The 17,537-nt window shown below is 37.3% G+C and overlaps 1 protein-coding gene across 4 annotated transcripts in view; it reads left to right on the top strand.

Moving 5' to 3' along the window:
* The window catches only part of hydin (HYDIN axonemal central pair apparatus protein), a 77,894-nt gene that overhangs the window by 41,251 nt on the left and 19,106 nt on the right, over window positions 1-17,537 (top strand). For 3 of the 4 annotated variants that reach the window (XM_024282698.2, XM_036212494.1, XM_036212492.1), the window contains 40 exons: window positions 1,007-1,201; window positions 1,295-1,469; window positions 1,749-1,840; window positions 2,723-2,850; window positions 3,091-3,227; window positions 4,117-4,244; window positions 4,320-4,433; window positions 4,541-4,621; window positions 4,704-4,853; window positions 5,086-5,325; window positions 5,536-5,665; window positions 5,748-5,873; window positions 5,954-6,124; window positions 6,202-6,375; window positions 7,481-7,617; window positions 7,719-7,787; window positions 7,950-8,133; window positions 8,212-8,353; window positions 8,714-8,870; window positions 9,129-9,213; window positions 9,335-9,447; window positions 9,638-9,724; window positions 9,861-9,912; window positions 10,247-10,341; window positions 10,770-10,934; window positions 11,331-11,528; window positions 11,619-11,813; window positions 11,897-12,057; window positions 12,152-12,334; window positions 12,459-12,578; window positions 12,654-12,813; window positions 12,896-13,068; window positions 13,149-13,347; window positions 13,452-13,545; window positions 14,255-14,348; window positions 14,466-14,634; window positions 15,201-15,283; window positions 15,422-15,562; window positions 16,526-16,631; window positions 16,733-16,937. In XM_024282698.2, the coding sequence (XP_024138466.1) occupies window positions 1,007-1,201; window positions 1,295-1,469; window positions 1,749-1,840; window positions 2,723-2,850; window positions 3,091-3,227; window positions 4,117-4,244; window positions 4,320-4,433; window positions 4,541-4,621; window positions 4,704-4,853; window positions 5,086-5,325; window positions 5,536-5,665; window positions 5,748-5,873; window positions 5,954-6,124; window positions 6,202-6,375; window positions 7,481-7,617; window positions 7,719-7,787; window positions 7,950-8,133; window positions 8,212-8,353; window positions 8,714-8,870; window positions 9,129-9,213; window positions 9,335-9,447; window positions 9,638-9,724; window positions 9,861-9,912; window positions 10,247-10,341; window positions 10,770-10,934; window positions 11,331-11,528; window positions 11,619-11,813; window positions 11,897-12,057; window positions 12,152-12,334; window positions 12,459-12,578; window positions 12,654-12,813; window positions 12,896-13,068; window positions 13,149-13,347; window positions 13,452-13,545; window positions 14,255-14,348; window positions 14,466-14,634; window positions 15,201-15,283; window positions 15,422-15,562; window positions 16,526-16,631; window positions 16,733-16,937 (5,608 nt within the window). The remainder of the gene's footprint in view (window positions 1-1,006; window positions 1,202-1,294; window positions 1,470-1,748; window positions 1,841-2,722; window positions 2,851-3,090; window positions 3,228-4,116; window positions 4,245-4,319; window positions 4,434-4,540; window positions 4,622-4,703; window positions 4,854-5,085; window positions 5,326-5,535; window positions 5,666-5,747; window positions 5,874-5,953; window positions 6,125-6,201; window positions 6,376-7,480; window positions 7,618-7,718; window positions 7,788-7,949; window positions 8,134-8,211; window positions 8,354-8,713; window positions 8,871-9,128; window positions 9,214-9,334; window positions 9,448-9,637; window positions 9,725-9,860; window positions 9,913-10,246; window positions 10,342-10,769; window positions 10,935-11,330; window positions 11,529-11,618; window positions 11,814-11,896; window positions 12,058-12,151; window positions 12,335-12,458; window positions 12,579-12,653; window positions 12,814-12,895; window positions 13,069-13,148; window positions 13,348-13,451; window positions 13,546-14,254; window positions 14,349-14,465; window positions 14,635-15,200; window positions 15,284-15,421; window positions 15,563-16,525; window positions 16,632-16,732; window positions 16,938-17,537) is intronic. The other variant, XM_036212493.1, reaches the window with a different exon arrangement.

Raw genomic sequence — 17,537 nt, 5'->3', positions numbered from 1 at the left:
GCCATCTCTTCTAGCTCTTCTCATTTAGACTGTCTGAGTGCCCAAGCAACCTTAAACACAGTCACTCTGGGTTTTATTCCTGGAACAATTTATAACAAACTTCAAAATGTTCCATCCATGAAGTACATTTATCTCTAATAACTAATACTTTTATGGCATTTGCATTCTTATGGGCATCAAGAATGGGTTCTTTAAGAACTTTGCTTCCCTTTTTTTATTTAAAGCACTTGAATGATTCAGGAACTGACAGATTTCTGCTTTTATAAAAACTTGGCACACTAATGATGATTGGCTCTTAAAAGCAATTGATTATCAGCAAGTGTCTGTGATGTTTCCTCCTAACTATAGAAGCAGGAAGGAGGAGCTTAGACTTGTCTGCATGGAATCAGCTGAGTCGCTATCATAAACAGTGAGACTGATAACGTTGTAGTATATTTGTTAACAAACGGAAGTTAAATCTCCTATTATCACAAAATGGATATTGCTATATTATCTGCATTTTTTGTTAAACCATATGTTTTTAAATTAAATATACTAATATAAACATCTAAAAAATGTTCAGAATTTGTACCAAGAAGATGTAAAATTTGAATGTCACCGCTTTTCTTCCCACTGTTTGGTCTCACTCTCATCTCCCTCTTTACACATGCAAGCCATCGGGACCAGTTATCATTGATATTCAAAACAAGGACACATTGATTTTGATTTAGACGAAGCACTGATTCAGCAGAACTTTCCTCCGACCTTCTTGTCTGTTCAGCACTCTTCTGTCTTTCTCCCGCTGCTCCAGCTGTGGCTGCAGCCAAAGATTGATATAATCCATAGTGGTTGGGAGATCCTGTTAAAAATTGAAATTAATGACAAGTTTTAAAAAGTTTAAATCTCTTTTATGTTTAGCTATTCATTTTTTTTAGCTCAAAATGCTCAAGTGGAGACAGAAATGCTGTATAAAAGCAGACAGCAGGTGGAGTCATTTCTCTCTTCGATATCCCTCTTTTTTTTTTAGCCTTTTCAAACAATTGGAGAAATTGATTTTACCTTGAGGAATACTGGGAAGGTGGGCTTTGAATTCAGCTTTATAAACCCTGAGGCTGATGATGAGTCAAGCGAACAGATGAAAATGCTTCAAGAAGCACAGGAAGAGATAGATCTGGAGGCCCTGCAGGTCTGGCCTGGGAAACCCCTGGTTATTCCAGCTGTGGTGAGTACCTGTGAGGGATTTATCCTCAGAAAATATTCGAGTTATTTCTCATGAGGATTGATGTTAACTGTTTTCTGTCTGTTTGTGCGTCAGGGATACATTGATGCCGGCACAGAGCTGCGTGTGCATGTGCTCTACCTCCCTGGCATCCCTGAGGGGTTTCAGAAGCAGCTTCAGCTGCAAGTTACCTTCTTGCCCCCAGAGGACATCACTCTGAGGGGGATGGGGGTCTTCCCAAGGATTAGTCTGAATTTACCACGAAACTTATGTATGTGATATGAACTTTGAATCAGACTGAAAACGTAAAGTGTCTTTAATCTTGTACTTTTACCATTGACTGTATAAGTGAACTGGAGCGAGTGAGTGCAACGTCACTTTCCAACTAAATTAAGTCAATTCAGTCGCCACTTTTTAACGATGCAGACTTTGCCATGTTGGAAACAGACATTGTCAGTAACCAGTGATTGGTCCGAGTCAACATTTCTATGGCAACCATCTCACATCATCTCTTGGAGTTTCTCAGTTTGTTTCTTTGATTCTTTTGCAGCAGAGGATCATTACAGCAACATACTCGAGCAAGCTAAAGCTACAGTTGAGGCCGACAGAGATGAGAACCCAGAGGCTTTGTGCACGTTCACGGTCAGTACAGACGAAAAAGAACATTCATTCATTTGTCATAGTAAGTTTTCACCACATTGCTGGTGTTCATGTAAAGTTGCATTTGATTTCACAGCTTGTCGCTGATATCCTGATGGAAACATTGTAGTTATTACATTTTAAATTATAAATTCATTTGTTTTTGATATCAGCTCACATTATTCAAATGTGTATTCCATCCTAGATTAAGCTGTGCATTTAAACTGTAATTATTCTGAAAGGCTGCCTCTTCCTCTCGTCTCTGACTCTTTAGTTTCTTATTTTTCCTTGACAAGATCTGTTGCTACAATGAAACATTTATGTGCTGCTCTATACAGTATTTACTCATATTGTTGTGTGTAATCAACATTTTCTGAGAGTGTAGCATCTGCTGGCATCTTTATCCCGATAAAATGAAAAGCATTCATACTGCAAAAGTTAGATTTAAATGCCACACAATCTCTCCACCTATAAAACTAACTTACTTATGATGCTTAAAATGTCTTACTATATTATTGAAGCATTTTTAACTGACTGTGGGGAAAAGAATATAATGAAATTAGCCCAAAATAATTCAATTTAACTGGACATTTTTTAGAAACCAACAGGTGCCTTTCTAACTGATAAACCGGTTATTCTATTTTTTGTTTTTTGTTTTTGTTGCTTAAACACAGTCCAGAGTCCAGATGACCTGAAGAAGGAACAAAACCTTGCACTATTATGACCTGGATGACTGAGAGTTTCATGATACTTTTTATCGTATTAAGTTTTGTTGATAAATTGATGAAAATAATAAATCATCAGAACGTTCTGGTTTACAAAATGTCTTTATCATTTAAATGAGCTCTCCATATGTCTCCTTATGTTCTTGTTTGTTGCCGACAGTATGAAGAACTGCTTCACATGGAAATGGAGCATATCCTGATCAGAGAAAAAGCTCTCATCACATCAGAGACTCTGCTGAATCTCCACCATTCACACAGCTTCTCACCAGAGTCGCACAGACTGAGCGAGTATGTAACTTTGTTTAATGTGTTGTGTGTTTTGTGTAAATCATTTTTTAATGTTTAAAAGTAAGGGCTTGTTTTATTTAAGTGCCTGTGAGAAATACAAATTTTTTACAAAAAAAAAAAAATTAAAAAATTGATATTAGATTTATTGTGAAATATTTTAGGATCATAAACCTATTTTTTTTTTTTAAGTTTAGTAAGTAAGAACCAAAACCTAACAGATTTTTTTTGTCCTTTTTTTAGGTTGGAGCTCCCAGAATACATTTTGGATTTTGGGTTTGTCATTCCGGGCAAAGATATCAGTAAAACTGTGAATGTCATCAATAATGGACTCGTCCCAGTGTCCTTTCATGCCAACTGCAAGAGACTGGCAGGGACAGGTGAAACATCCTCTCTGTTTCAATCTGAAATAACCCGAACAAAATGAAGTAAACAGATAGTTTTAAAGATGTCTTATAAACATTGCTCCTTTTTACAATCTATTATTAGTCAAATATGTTGCAAGGTGTCAGTCTTAAAGCCATAGTTTAAATTAGATTAGATTAATAATGCATGTGTAATACAATCAACAGGGGTTTACATCCATACAAAGTTATGTTAGAAATAAGAAAACTAGGCATCCAATTATAGATTGCTTGAAAGAGAATGGGAGGAAGCGAATTAATATTATCCCACCCGGCTCTAACTTACCCTTTTCTTTACATGAGTTATTAATATCCGGTACATAACTTATAATAAAATATTTATACCTCAACAACACAGATTCAGGTCATTTAGAATCTTTAAGTAACAATAAATCACATAATAATATAAGTAGACATAACACTATTTCAGACTTTATTATAGCATATGCAGACCAATGATCAAAAATCAAGTATCAAACATAAAAAAATGTATTCTATAAAAAAATCAAGAGAGAAAGAACAAAAAAAGGCTTTTTTCTGTCATTTTTTTAGCAAACGATTAGGTTGAAGAAAAAGAAATATTCAGAATTTTGCTTTTCTACACTGAACATCTTTCTTCTATTACTTCAGTTTTACACCTTTTTACAAGTATCTGTTCCTTTCAACATTTCAAAAGTGACTTTTTGGATAAAGTGGAGGTACATGATTGTGTTGAGTTTTATTCTATACTTACACACTAATCAACTAAACTGCATCTCAAAAAAGACAAAAGGAGAAAAGACATTATCGGGCCAGCTGAGGACTCTCACCGCTGAATCTCAGCTGTTATTTCACCTTTTTTTGTCCTTGTTTTCATTTTTTAAAGGCTTTACAGCAGAATTTAAAAAGGTGAAGAACCTGCCGTGTGGTGAGACTGAAACTTTCTCTGTTAAATTTGACCCTCAAAGAGCCAAACTGAAGATGGGCAACGCTTGTGTTATTCTGCCAATCCAGGTAAAAAAAATTTTTCCCTTCGGTTGCTCGTAAAATGTCAATTTTATGCTTTGAAGTTGTTGTTTGGTTCGGCAGGTGTCAGGCGGTCCGGTTGTACGTGTACAGCTTTGTGCCGAGGTCACCATGCCAACCATCACAGTGTCTGAGAACACACTGCAGTTTGATACCGTGCAACATGGAAATTGTCAGGTAATTCAAGATTTTTGTGAGGTCTTTTGTCCTAAAACACATGATGATGGTAAACTTTATCATTTAAATTATTCAATTATTGTTAATTAACCTGTGACTTCTATCAGATGAAGACCATGCAGCTGTCAAACCAGCAGGGAGTGCCTTGTCGCTGGAGAATATCCGAGGAGATAAAGCCAGTTAAAAAGGTGCCACACATTTTGAATGGAAGTGGTTTGCGGTTTAAGCATTATTTTTTATGTGATGCACATCTTTGTCCTGTTGTCACAGATTGAAAAGTTCCTACCTCTACACCTGCGCAGAAAAGCCTTGCTGGAGCAGCAGCCTCCCCCGGCTGCATTTGAATGCATTCCCAGCTCTGGTGTGCTGTTCCCTGGTGAAAGAAGCAACGTCTTTATCAAGTTTACTCCAGATGAAGGGGTACGAAATTTCTTATTTTGATCAGGAGCTCTTTAAGTAATGTGAATTATTTTGTTTGAGTCACAAAGGTTTATTAAATCACATATATTTGGAGAAAACATTTCTCAGTTTACTGCTCATGCTGTATATAAAATAGTACATTTTTAGTTGAACATGTGCACAGAAATTATTACGTTAACAATTGAATAATTACAGTATCCTAAATATTAGATGTAGTTTTTTTGTTTTTCAGTGCTCTTACAACAGGAGACTACAGGTCTGCGTGGATGACAGCACTCAGCAAGTGTTCATATCAGCTCATGGTCAGGGCGAAGAACCGCAGCTCGAGTTCTGGCCGCCCATACTGGAAATGGATCCCTGTCTTCCTTACTTCTCTGAGGCGGAAGCCGAGGTCACAGTCAGAAACCCTTGCTCCTTCCCTGTCGAGTTTTACTCCCTGGAATTCGACACTCAATATTTAGAAGAAGAAAAGGTAACACTAAACTTAACTGCTAACTTGGGATAAAAAAGACATTTAATTATTTATCCTATTGTAAAACACTTTGCTTGCATCTAGAAAGTTGAGCAAACTGAGAAAAATAAGAACATGAGACATGAAGCCACCTGTTTTCAGGCTGAAATATGAAACCAAACTAAAGTCTGCATGTTCTGAGTTTTCTGTTTGTCTTTCCATTTCCCTAAGATCCTTCGTCTGATGGAAGAATATGATGAGAACAACCTTTTGCTGCTTCCTCCAAGGCTCCCTGGAGAAGGCCTTCCGAAAGAGCTCCTGGAATACTACAAAGAATATTCCTCTCTGCACAGAGAAAATGGTAGATTTACATAAAATGCTTTATCTGAGGCTGCAGATATGCCAAAAGCACACATACATTGTCTCTTCCTGTGATTCACCAGAGATAAATGTGGGTTTGGAGGTGGATGGAGCTGAAGGAAGAGCAACACAGGAGGAGGACAGGAAGTCAAAACAAAACAACGCTCCGACAGAGATCCGTAACATGAGTACCAAACTAGCCGAAACATGTAAGTAGAAGTGAGCCGACAGCTGAGAAGGCCTGACTTGGTATATTAGATTTCAGAGTTTCATCTTTGTGTGCCGCCAGTTGTTTCAGAGTTGAGCAGAGAAGGGGGCAGTGGGAGATTGGGGCAGTTAGAGAGGAGTCCTGTTTTCAGAGCTATTGCTCGCCACATGGGATACGACCTGTCAACTGATGCACTGATGGCTCGCAATCGCAGAGGCATCGCAGTTATTGTGTATGGAGCCCCTCTGACGGGTAAAAAAAGATTGTTTTCTTAACAGAGATGTTGACTGGAGGAGCAGAAGTTGATTTTTAAACTCATCTCTTTCCAGATAAGAGCAGAACAGCAGCAGCTCTGTCACATCGGTACGGGGCAGCATGCCTGAGCATCGATGATGTGGTCAAAAATGCGATTCATAATGGAACCTCAGCTATAAGCATCACGGCACGAAAGATATATGAGGCTGCAACTGCAAGGTGTGCGCAGAGGAGGCCTGCTCAAGTGGGTAAGAATAGCTTAGTGTGAATCCAACCTGGCAGATCACCTACAAGCCCATCACTCCACTTTCTAAATTCTTCCACACACCTTTGAACACAGGAACTCTAAACCAGCCCTTTTAAGAAGTCACCTTATGTTTCTTCGGAGTTTTGCCTCGCGTACTTGTGATGATGGTTGAGTTTTCTGCAGATTCTCATTTATTATAAATTTTTCCTTATATATATATAGTCCTACATTTGGCTGGTGTGCAGTCACCGTTAGCAGTGCCCCTTGTGGTGACTCTTTGGGTTTAATTTTTCTAATCATGTTGCTTATGATCTCTTAGGACCGTTAATGTATTTAATAATTAATTTTAGCAAAGAATCATTTCCTGACTGGTTATCCTGGGTCCTCACAATGAAACAGCAAGAAAAATGAAATAAAATCCTTACAGAGATGGATATAGTTCATATTAGTCCCAACAGTTTTTGTTAATTTCTTTATGTGGGCGTCAAATTTTAAATGTGGATCTAGAGCCACGCCCATATATTTAAATTAATCAAATTAATAGATTGGTTGACAATTCATTTCTATCTAGAAGCTGTCTGTGGGTTTTGATTGTAATGGAAAGCATATTGAAACAGTTTTGAAAGAATTTAAGGAGAAACAGTTAGCTTTAAGAAAAGAGTGGAGCAGGAAGCTTGTGCCCTGTCGATTGTAGTTTCTGCATCACAACTGGAAGCTTTTTCAAATGTAATTTTTTTTCATCTGTTCCTGATTCACCACAACTTGAGTAAAGAAATACAAATTCTATTTTATGCTTAATATTTGTATTATATGCCCTCCATCATCAGAAAATGCCACAAAGAACACAGATTTCATCAGAGTGGGCTTTTGATGTTTTCTAGTCATGTAAAAAATGGAATTAAAATTTAAAAACCTTTGGGAACATTTTAAAACACGCTCGTGAAAACAACTGTTTGTCACAAACACTCTCAGCCCAGTGTGACTGTGGGAAAACCAGCATGAGGCTGAGATGATAAAACAAGTACTTAATAACCTAAATTGCTTTAACTGTGTCTCATTGACATTCCATACACTAACATGATGCACTAAAAACGTTGTTCTTCCAGCTGATGCTGCTGATCCCAGACCTGCAACACGTCTGGAAACCACACTTTCATCCTCAATTTCAGCTTCACTTGATTCTGTGGAGAATGAGGCCACAGCTCAGCTGGTCACTGCCGACACTTCAAGTGTCTTCTGCCCGGTATGGATTTTTTTTTACCTGCTCTTCAAAAACTGAAGCTGTAAAGTGGTTTAACATATAGATTTTGTCATATATATATATATATATATATTTTTTATCAGGGAGAAGTGAACCTTTGCAGACTCCTTCCTGAACAGCTGCTCGCTGACATCTTGGCTGAAAGATTTCAGGTGTGTGTCTCTAATAAAACAACACACCATGCATCAGTCACAATCAACCAAAACTTTTCTGGCTGTGTATTGTTTCAACCTGACAGATATCACACACATTTTTTGTTTACATTTCACTTGTGTTTCCCTCTTCATCTCCTACTGCTGTTGTTCTGACCAAAGCTAAGAGATTGTCTGCATGGAGTTGTGATTGACGGCCTTCAGTCAGCGTTCACTCATTCTGCATCGAGCGCACTGTTGGTTGTTCTGAAGGCCCTCAGTAACCGCAAACACATCTATGTGGTCAACCTTTCTGACTCTTATGATGCTCTGAAGGAACGGGAGAGACAGCAAAGAGAGGCCGAAGGTGAAATGTACTTCAAGATTTTCTACCAGAGTGGTCTCAGTATTTTCAGTCTTTGTTAGCGTGTGTATTGTTTCCCAGAATCTTTGCAGAGGCAGAGAGATGAACGGGAGGAGAGGAGGCTACAGGATCTGGATGATGAGGAATACGAGGCTCTGTCAGAAGAGGAGAAGGCGCTCGTTCAACAAATACACATGAAAAGACTCCAGCAAGAGAAAGCCAGGTATTCACAGGCTCTCACTCATGGCTCAGCTGCAGCGTTTGACTTTAACGTTCATAAAAATTCTGTTGAGAGAAAAAAACATTTATCTTTTTGGCTGAAGATTGAACTTTTTATGTCGATGCTGCTGCACCAATAGATCACTGCTTATAAAAACAGCACTCTCAGCTGCAAACGTCTAAAAGCAGCAGCAAATCACGAGTTGCAGCTCACAAAATGAAGATAAAAATTATGATTGATTTGACTAACTTGTACATGAACATGTTGCTTTACTGACTACCAGTCCTAAATGTGATTCCTGAACTGACCCTGAGGACTGTTTTAACATTGCTTCATTTGAATGTCTGTTCTCACATGCTAAAGGCAGCTTGAGCAACTGGCAAAAGAAAAAGAAGAAAAGAGGAAACAGGAGGAAGAGATGCAGCGACAGAAGGAAGAAAACATGACGAGGAAGAGCAAAAAAGGGGGAAGAAAGGACAGTAAAGACTCAACACGAAAGAAAAACTTTGAAGCGGGACATGTATGTACACTCCTATAAGATGATGGTCACAGAAACACTCGCAAGATTTTACATTTTAACTTTGGTTCTAACAACATCATAAACTAGTTGTTTTCTTCACAGGTTTTTCTGTTAACTTTAAATGCACAACTTAGTAAACTAAACTTTGTTCTTTTTAAATTATCCCTAAATTGGGAAGACACTAAATTCTTAACCTTTAAAGATGTCAATTCCTATTAATTTGAAAAGCTCTCCGTGATTTTTTGTTTTGCCTTTCAGTCTGCAGTGAGTGTTCAAAGAATGTCCTCCGGCTGCAACTCTAAGGAGTCTTTTACAGATACAAGAGAGCAACTCTCAAATGAAGGTGGGGCCCTTTTTCTCTAAATCATTCTTTTAAAATTGAAATATCCTGGAAACTATTAAATGTCAGAATACATCTTTATAGACTGTAGCAGCTACAGAATTGTTCATCATTTTTTGTTTAGTTTATGCAGATCATCAAACCAAAGAGCAACATGATTTATCCAAGGGGCTGGAGGATATGAAACGTTTACAGACAGAGTCTCCCAAATCCGCAGACAAACTGGAGATAGAAAAAGTAAGTCAGAACAAGTGTTAACCAAACATAATTTTCTTTAAGCTTTAATCTGAGGACCTCTACACTTGAGAAACAATTTGTGTATTTGAAAAAACGAAGACACGTTGTGAGTTAAGTGTAAAATATTAATAATATATAACGTGCATCATATTTGGATTAAACTTCATACATTATATTATGTGTTTGTCAGACTTCAGACATGAAGAGAAAAGAAGAAGACAAAGACTTGAACCACATCACAGAGGAAGCAGAACAAAGAGAAGTCAGTGGACCAGAGGTCTGTGCACCAATGTCTGCAAAGTGGCTTTAGAGAAAAAAAATCAGATTCCTCTCTATGTTATGTTGACGTTGAATTTTAAGGTTTTTCATTGTAAAACCTAACATAACCTTCTGACCTTTGAAACATTTGCCAGGAACACTTGATGGAAAAAGAACAACTGATCATAAATGAAGGGTTAAGCATTTGTAAGTATCTGTTTATTTATTTTTTTAATCTAGAAGTGCAGAAAAATGTCTCTCTTTATGTTCCAAAAAGAGTACACAGTTCCAAATAATTCCCAATGAATTTAGAGCTATGTATTATATTCAAAATGTAAACATTTTGATTTCTGGAGGATAACTTAGTTTATACTTGAGTCTGTGTTGGTTATTAAAGTAAACTCCACCAAGTAACTATAAAATTTGTAGCTTGAAAGTGATGCAGGATTCATGATTTATTCTGACTTTGGTGTTTCAGATAATATAAAATCTCAAAAGGCATAAAAGCAACTAAATGAAATGTTCTTCTTTGGGAATATAGTGAATGAAGACAATGATGCTGTTGATCCACATATGACAACAGGAGAGACCCAAACCAAGACTTCTCAACATTTACCAAAGTCAGAGGAAGAAAAGGTGAGTTTGCTACAACCGTTAGTTTAAATAAAGGCAAGAAGAAATTATTTCAAAATTGAAAAAAAAATGATAAAAAGCATTTTTTGTGTACTTATGATTAAGTTTTAAAATAAGTGGTTAAATTAACCTACAAAACATTAAAAACCTTGAAAAAAGAAATATTGCTGCCAGAATGTAAGTCATTAAAGGTAAATAAGCTAAACTGTACGATTTTTTTTTTTTTATCAATTCCATGAACAAAACCGTTTTAAAAATAGCTCAACAGTACTTCAATGCAAAATATATCCATGAATGATTAAAAAAACGGAACTAAGATTAGTAATAAATCCCACAATTACTTTAGATATCGATAAAAAACCTAAAGGAAGAATAAGAATGCGACCAGTATTTTTTCTCTATTTCACTGATCCGCCTTTTCTCTTATCCAGCCTGTTGTGGATGAGTTACAGTGTCAGTTCAACAAATATGAGCTGAGCCAGGTTGAAGTTGGGCATATTCTTCAGCACTGGGACCGAGCCAGGGGCCTGTTGCTGGCCCCTCTTAACCCAGGTGAAACCCATCCATGGTTGGAGGAATTCTCAACGGGAAAACAGGTGAATTCTTTTAGAATCTATTTTCAAACATTTATACTGGAGAAATATGAGATAGAATTTGTTAGTCTCTGCACTAGATTTTTAATCAAAAGTATCTTTGTTTCTCTGAAGTAAGGACTTCAAACAATAAGCTGTTAATAGGTTCTTACAATATTGTTTGAATTTCTTTATGTTTTTTTTTTCTCGATTTTCCTATCTATAACAGTAACGTATTGTCCAAAGATATCCATTTTTCAAATTAAAAGTGATTTTAAAGGGATCATTTGATCATTATAAAAAATTAAGATGGTGAAAAGACTAAAACCTCTTGTTAAAAGAGAAAATAATGATTCTAGTGGAATCAGTGGAGTGCTTTCAAATGGCATTTGTTTTACCAATCCCTCCCCACATGCACAGCTCCCTGGTGCTGTTAAGAAGAGTAAGAAGGGAACCTTCAAAACTCTTTCTCCGGTGCCTACTCAGAGAGCAGCATCAGCTGAAGCCGATTACAAGGCCCCCTTACTCGCCATCCCTCAAATTATCTTGAAAGTAATGGAGGGAGACAGAGAAAGTACCACAGAACTGCTCTGCAGCACCCTCCCTCCACCTGATGAGGTACTACAGTTTCACCTGGCTTGTTGCTCACATTCCTTTTTTTTCCTAAACACATTTTCCTAAAATGTCCTTTTGTTTTACTTTCTTCAGGTGTTGGAAGATTTGGGATTGGGACCATGCGGACCACCGATTCCCCCTTCCACTATGTTTTCTGTTGTTCCTTTCCCCCCATACAGAGACCAAATCAAAGTTCAGCAGACATGCTTCCGCTTCCTGCTTCCTCCCTCCTCAGATGAGGAAGAAGAGAGCAAAGATGTGGAAGAGGAAACACAATTATTTCTAAAGGTTTTGTCATTTTCAACCAAAAACTAGTGCAAAATATGAAAAACAAACCAAGTTTTTCTGTTGACTGTAATGTATTCTTTTAGGAGGGGTCAACAACCTCTAAAATTATCAAAAAAGGCAGTCTTAAAGACAGCACAGTGCCAAAGGATAGAGATAAAAAGGTCAAAGAGGTCCAGAAGAACAAGAGGATGAATTACATCAAGACTAGAGAAAAAAGCTCAGACGGGTCAAGAGAAGAAAGAAGGCAAGAGAAGCTCACAGACACAGCTCACATGCTGCAAAACTTTAACTGTTGTGCTTTTACTCAAGTTTTTTGACCCTCTGCGCTTTCTGTCCAGCCTGAGCACATTTCGCTGGGTAGTTCCAGCTGGTGGAGAGGTGGCTCTGAGGATCTGGTTCTACTCAGAAACACCAGGAAAGTTTGAACAGAACTTCAAGTTTGAGCTTGTGGGGACCAGGAGACTCTACCAGCTGAGCTGCAGGGGACTCTGCTGCTTCCCTTCGATCTGCAAAGACTATATGTGCGTGTTCTTCGTTTGACTCGAGGATGATAAAAAGAATCAAAGTGGAATTAAATCTTCTGATTTTGTAACATTTTCAAAATGTTGTTTCACCTTTTTACACCATTCATTTTTGTCTCCACAGGACCTTGTTTGCCAACAGCAGGAAAGTGCCGCGACCACAGAAAGGACTTCAGAGGTCCTATGTGATCAAACCTGGATACTTTGAGTTTGGGCCTTTACTCTGCAGCAAAAGCAGAGACAGGTGAGAGCAGAGTCGTGCTCGTACATATGTCATGGATTTGGTCTTTTATCTGCTAATCCTCGTGTTTGTGTTCAGGTACAAGGACGGCAGATATCCAGAAAACACGGTGAAGCTTTTTATTCAGAACAACTCCAGTCTAGAGGCAGAGATCTGCTTCAGCTTCCAACATGACACTCATGCTGCTACATATCTGCTGGACCCCCCAACTATGACACTCAAACCTGACCAGAAGCAGGTGCTTCATTTATTATCTAGATATATATATATATTTTTTACAATTCTTACCTCATTTTACTGAAAGGTTTGTGTACTTCCAGGAGCTGATGGTCTGGGCTTACCCAACAAAACAAGGAGAAATGAAGGACTGCATTGTGTGCCAAATCAGGGATAATCCTGAGCCTGTTCTCATCAGTCTGTCCTGCTGGGGCGTCCGGCCAGAGCTGGAGTTAGACAACAAGCACTGGCACTTTGGAAAGGTTCTGGTACACAGGTACCATAAATGAGTAATAAATAATTGATTAAAATCTATAATTTTATAATCACCTCACCTGGTTGGTATAACCTTTTTAGGGAGGAGAGCCGTAGTGTGAATGTTGCCAATAAGACAGATCTGCCGGTGGGCTGGAGGCTTCAGGGTGTGGAGGAGTTAGGTGATGAGTTTCTGGTGCCACAGGATCAGGGCGTCGTCCCACCCAACACCTCGGTCCCCATATGCATGAACTTCAAAGCCAAGAAGCCTCTTGCTGTCAAGAAGACCCTACGTTTGGAAGTGAGATTAAAAACAACCCAAAGAATCATTTGATGATACTTAAAGAGGTTATCACAGATTTGTGCCATTGACGACGAACAGCTGGGATTTTTTTTTTCTTTCAGGTGTCGGATATGGAAAATATTCTTGGAATTGTTCAAACTGAAAACATTATTGTCTCTGCTGAAGCCTACAACATTGATGTGGAGATTACACCAGGTAGCATCTTCTCAGCTTTGTAGAGGTTTTATTTTGGAATGATAGCATTATTAATGTATACTGGCATAACTAAACTGTTATTTGTTTCAACAAACTCAACATAACCCACTTCAATCTTGATTTATTCATTTAGTGCTTTTCATGCTTGTTGAAGCATAAAGCACTTTATATAAAAAGAAAAAAAAATAACATATTAAAAATGCAAAGTTTTTAAAAACAGACACTAAAAAGACACAAAATTAGCACCCCTCCCTTCCTCGATTCTTCTTCAACCACCCAGTTCCTCCAATATATAACCCGTATTTTAAAACTCATCAAAAACCTATTAACTGCATCTCAACAGTAGCTTATTTAATTATGTTATGGTTTTAGGATTCACATCTGAGCTTTTGCACACTTAAATTTAAGTTTTCTTAAGTACACAAAAAGCTGTCACTCTGTCCCAACTGTCCTCCATCCTTTAGGTTTAAAAACAAAATATTTAGTCACCTTTGGGATTTAATTTCATTAGAAAATGAATGTATGGAGAACTACTATACAACTTTTAAACTTTTTATTGTGGTAGAAATGTCAATTGTTTTGTTTAATGAGAACATAATTCTAAATGTTTGTCCTTTTGTTTATTTATAATTAAAAAATTTGGATTTCCTAGTTAATGGTCCAGTTTAATCTTTGATCAGTCTACAGATTCTGTGTTTATCTACAACAGATTGCATCCTAGACTTTGGGAACATCAGAGTGTCTGAAGAGGTCAAACTTCCCCTTAGGCTGAAGAACAAGGGAAAGTATTCCTTAGCTTTCAAGTAAGTTTAATCTCATTCTCTGCATCCTCCTAACTCAGTCCAGCAGAATTAAAGCAGCTTTCTTTGCTTCACATATCAGTTAGTGTTCAAGATGTTTTTACCTTTTGTTTTCCAAAGGCTTGTGTTTGATCAGATCGCCCCTAAAAGGCCAAAGCTGGACTCCATTTTCACGGTGTCCCCCCAGAGTGGTACTCTAATGCCTCAAGACAAGTCTATAGGATTGTGGGTCACCTGCAGACCAAATAAGGAAGTCCACCTCATTAAACAGCCCATCCTGCTTTGCCAGGTGTGATGAAATCATTTTTTACGTATACATATGTTTTGAATCCAAGAACAGGTTAAAAAAAAATACTTGTGTGTTGAAAAAATCTTTTATTTTCAACTTCTCGTCACTGTCAAATAAAAAGGTGTCACCTTTTTAAATGTAAATGATAGTGCACCAGGTTTTAACTTAAATAAATTGTAACAGCAAATTTCAAGACATAACGTGATGCAAAGTTGATATTTTTCTGAAGAAAAAGTGATTTTTTTCATCCTCTAACTCGAAAAAACAAAAGGTTTTGGATCAGTTAGTTGATTTTTGATTGTTGTGTGAAAATACCAGCAAACACATTTACCAGGTTTATTAACAATCACACTAAACCCTTTTATGATATCAATCTGCCAAATGATCAGAGTTGTGCTACATTACTCTGAAAGCTACTTTGAATTAATTCTTCTGTTTTTAACAGGAAGCTTATCACAGCTCTTGCTTTTTTTGCCTTTTGATTTTAGGTCTTGCAAAGGTTTTTCTAATGATTTCACAATATTTGGAAACTAATACTAAAACTAATAGAAAAAATATTTCTGCAGGTGATTGATCCTAACGTTGGGAAAGAGGACAAAGTCATTGCAGTCATAGAAATCAAGATTTCAGTCCAGTCTTTCCTCTCCAGGTTAGTGTGCTTTTTAATGTCTTTTAAACAGATGTATCATCTTCACATTTATTCCCATTTTATAATCTAAAACAGGAGATAAATCTTAAATATGCTTTTACGCTCACATTCCAATATTTTTTTCTGTTTTCCCTGCAGATATAAGATCACACCTGCCTACGACATCAACTTTGGCCCACTTGTTTATGGCTCTAAGAAAAGCCAGACTCTCACCATTGAAAACAAAGGAGTCTTTGAGTTCAGTTTTGTCATCACGTTGACGGACCAATCAAAACCGGGGTGAGACGATGCTCAACATTATGTCGAAGCCCAGTCACTGTATATGCTGATTTATTTATTTGTGTACATACATTTAAATGTAGAAGAAGAAACCTTTGGAATATAACAAAACAAAGTTAGCATCACCCATTTCATGTTTAACAAACCAGCTTTAGCTTCTAAGCCAGGAGTGGGCAAATTTTGTGACCCATCAAACTACATAATCCAACTTGTCAAACTGGAATAAATGCTTTACTGTTAAGTATTGCACTACTAATACATTGACCTTTGTTTAGGTGCAGAAAGATATTCTGCATTCATGTGGTGTTGGAAGATTTTGTTGTTTTTTAGATGTTCATGTTTTTTTTTTTTTAAGTAAGTCATTCCAACACCACATGAATGCAGCATTTCTTTAAGTTTTCATTTTCCCCTGATGGACATCAACCCATTGGTGCAATTTGTTGTAAAATGAGAAAAAATCACAGCTTTGACATAAAAAATCCAAATATTCTGTTTTAAAATATATAAATGAATTTTCAGTCTAAATTAAAGTATGTTTATGTCCAGATTCCATGTTAATTATTTTTCTCATAAACTGGATTATCATACTGTAATACTCTATGCATCTGCTGCTGCTTCGGTCAAATTTTGGAGCTCTTTGTGGCCCACAAGTCAAAAAGTTTGCTATATTTGAACAATATAACAGTTACAATAAATGAGGGGGTTAATCCATTTTGTTCAAAACTTCTCTTTTTAAACATGAACCAAAACCCCAAATATTACACTCACTTATTGTTGATCCACTCTTTGTGAAACATATCAATGCGTGAAAGTAAAAGTTATCAGATACAATCTATGTCTTAAAAGGTGCAGCTCCTTCACCACGCGCAACATCACATTTTTATTGTTTTTGTTCTTTGATAGATTTAATGAATATTGGCTGAATATTTAAGATGAAAGTGTATTTTCCTGTTCTGGGTTTAGGGGTTCAGCTAAGATCACAGTTGGAGACGGTGTTTGTGCAAAACCAGTCAATCCCAGTCTCAAACAGCGAAAAGAATCCTTCCAGAAAGACTCAAACATTTTTCAGGTGAGTGACCGACAGGGTTTTAATACATTATTTTCTCTTCAGGAGTCCTGGTCCTCCCACCTTTTACTTCCCCTGATTTCTATCCAATGCGTCTCTTTTAGAATCGACTCAGCATGGGGGTGTTCTCACTCCTTCCGTCCGCGGGATGCCTGCATCCTCGATGTCAGCAGCTCATCACCGTGGACTGTTCAGCTGAGCAGCTGGGCTCCTTCAGCCAGAGTTTGCTGATTGACATCAGCGGTCGCGACCCTTCAGACCACAACAGCGGCATTCCATACAGACTGCTGGCTGAAGTCTGCAGGCCAGGTGAGACCAGTGAGGCGGATCAGAAATCCTGCTCAAGCTGGGGCTCAAATCCTCTATTTTTAGATCACAACCCCTTTCAGTGGTCCTTCTGGAAATATTATTGATTTGTTGTGAGGATATAAACTAATCACTGTGTATAAAGTGGAGCAAATGATTTATAGTCAAAAACTGTCATCTTTCAACTAATAATTTACCCTAATTTTCTACTGTAGTTTAGTCTAAAGACTCTGCTGCTTGTTTTAGACTTGTGATTGTTTATTATTCTTATTGAAATCCGCTGTTCCATACAGAAGATTTTCCTCATAAGTCTGCTCAGTCCTCTTTGTTTTTCCCTTTTCTCTTATAAACGTTTATAGATTACTATTGTTTCTCTTTATATTTGTTCTCTCCAAAATATTCCAAAAATTGCAAACGTTTTCAGGATCTCATTTTCTGCTCATAAAAACAAAGACTATTCTGAAAAATTGGAAAATATATTAAAAAAAAAGACCAAATTCAGTCAAAGTTAGCCTCAGGGACTTTTCATCAATAAAATTTGACTGTAAGAAATGGTTTGCATTGAAGAAATTTCATTTTTTTTAATAACCTTTTATTACATAG

This window comes from Oryzias melastigma, linkage group LG6, assembly GCF_002922805.2.
Source record: "Oryzias melastigma strain HK-1 linkage group LG6, ASM292280v2, whole genome shotgun sequence".
Lineage (NCBI taxonomy): Eukaryota > Metazoa > Chordata > Actinopteri > Beloniformes > Adrianichthyidae > Oryzias > Oryzias melastigma.
This window is presented reverse-complemented; position numbering and strand designations above follow the sequence as displayed.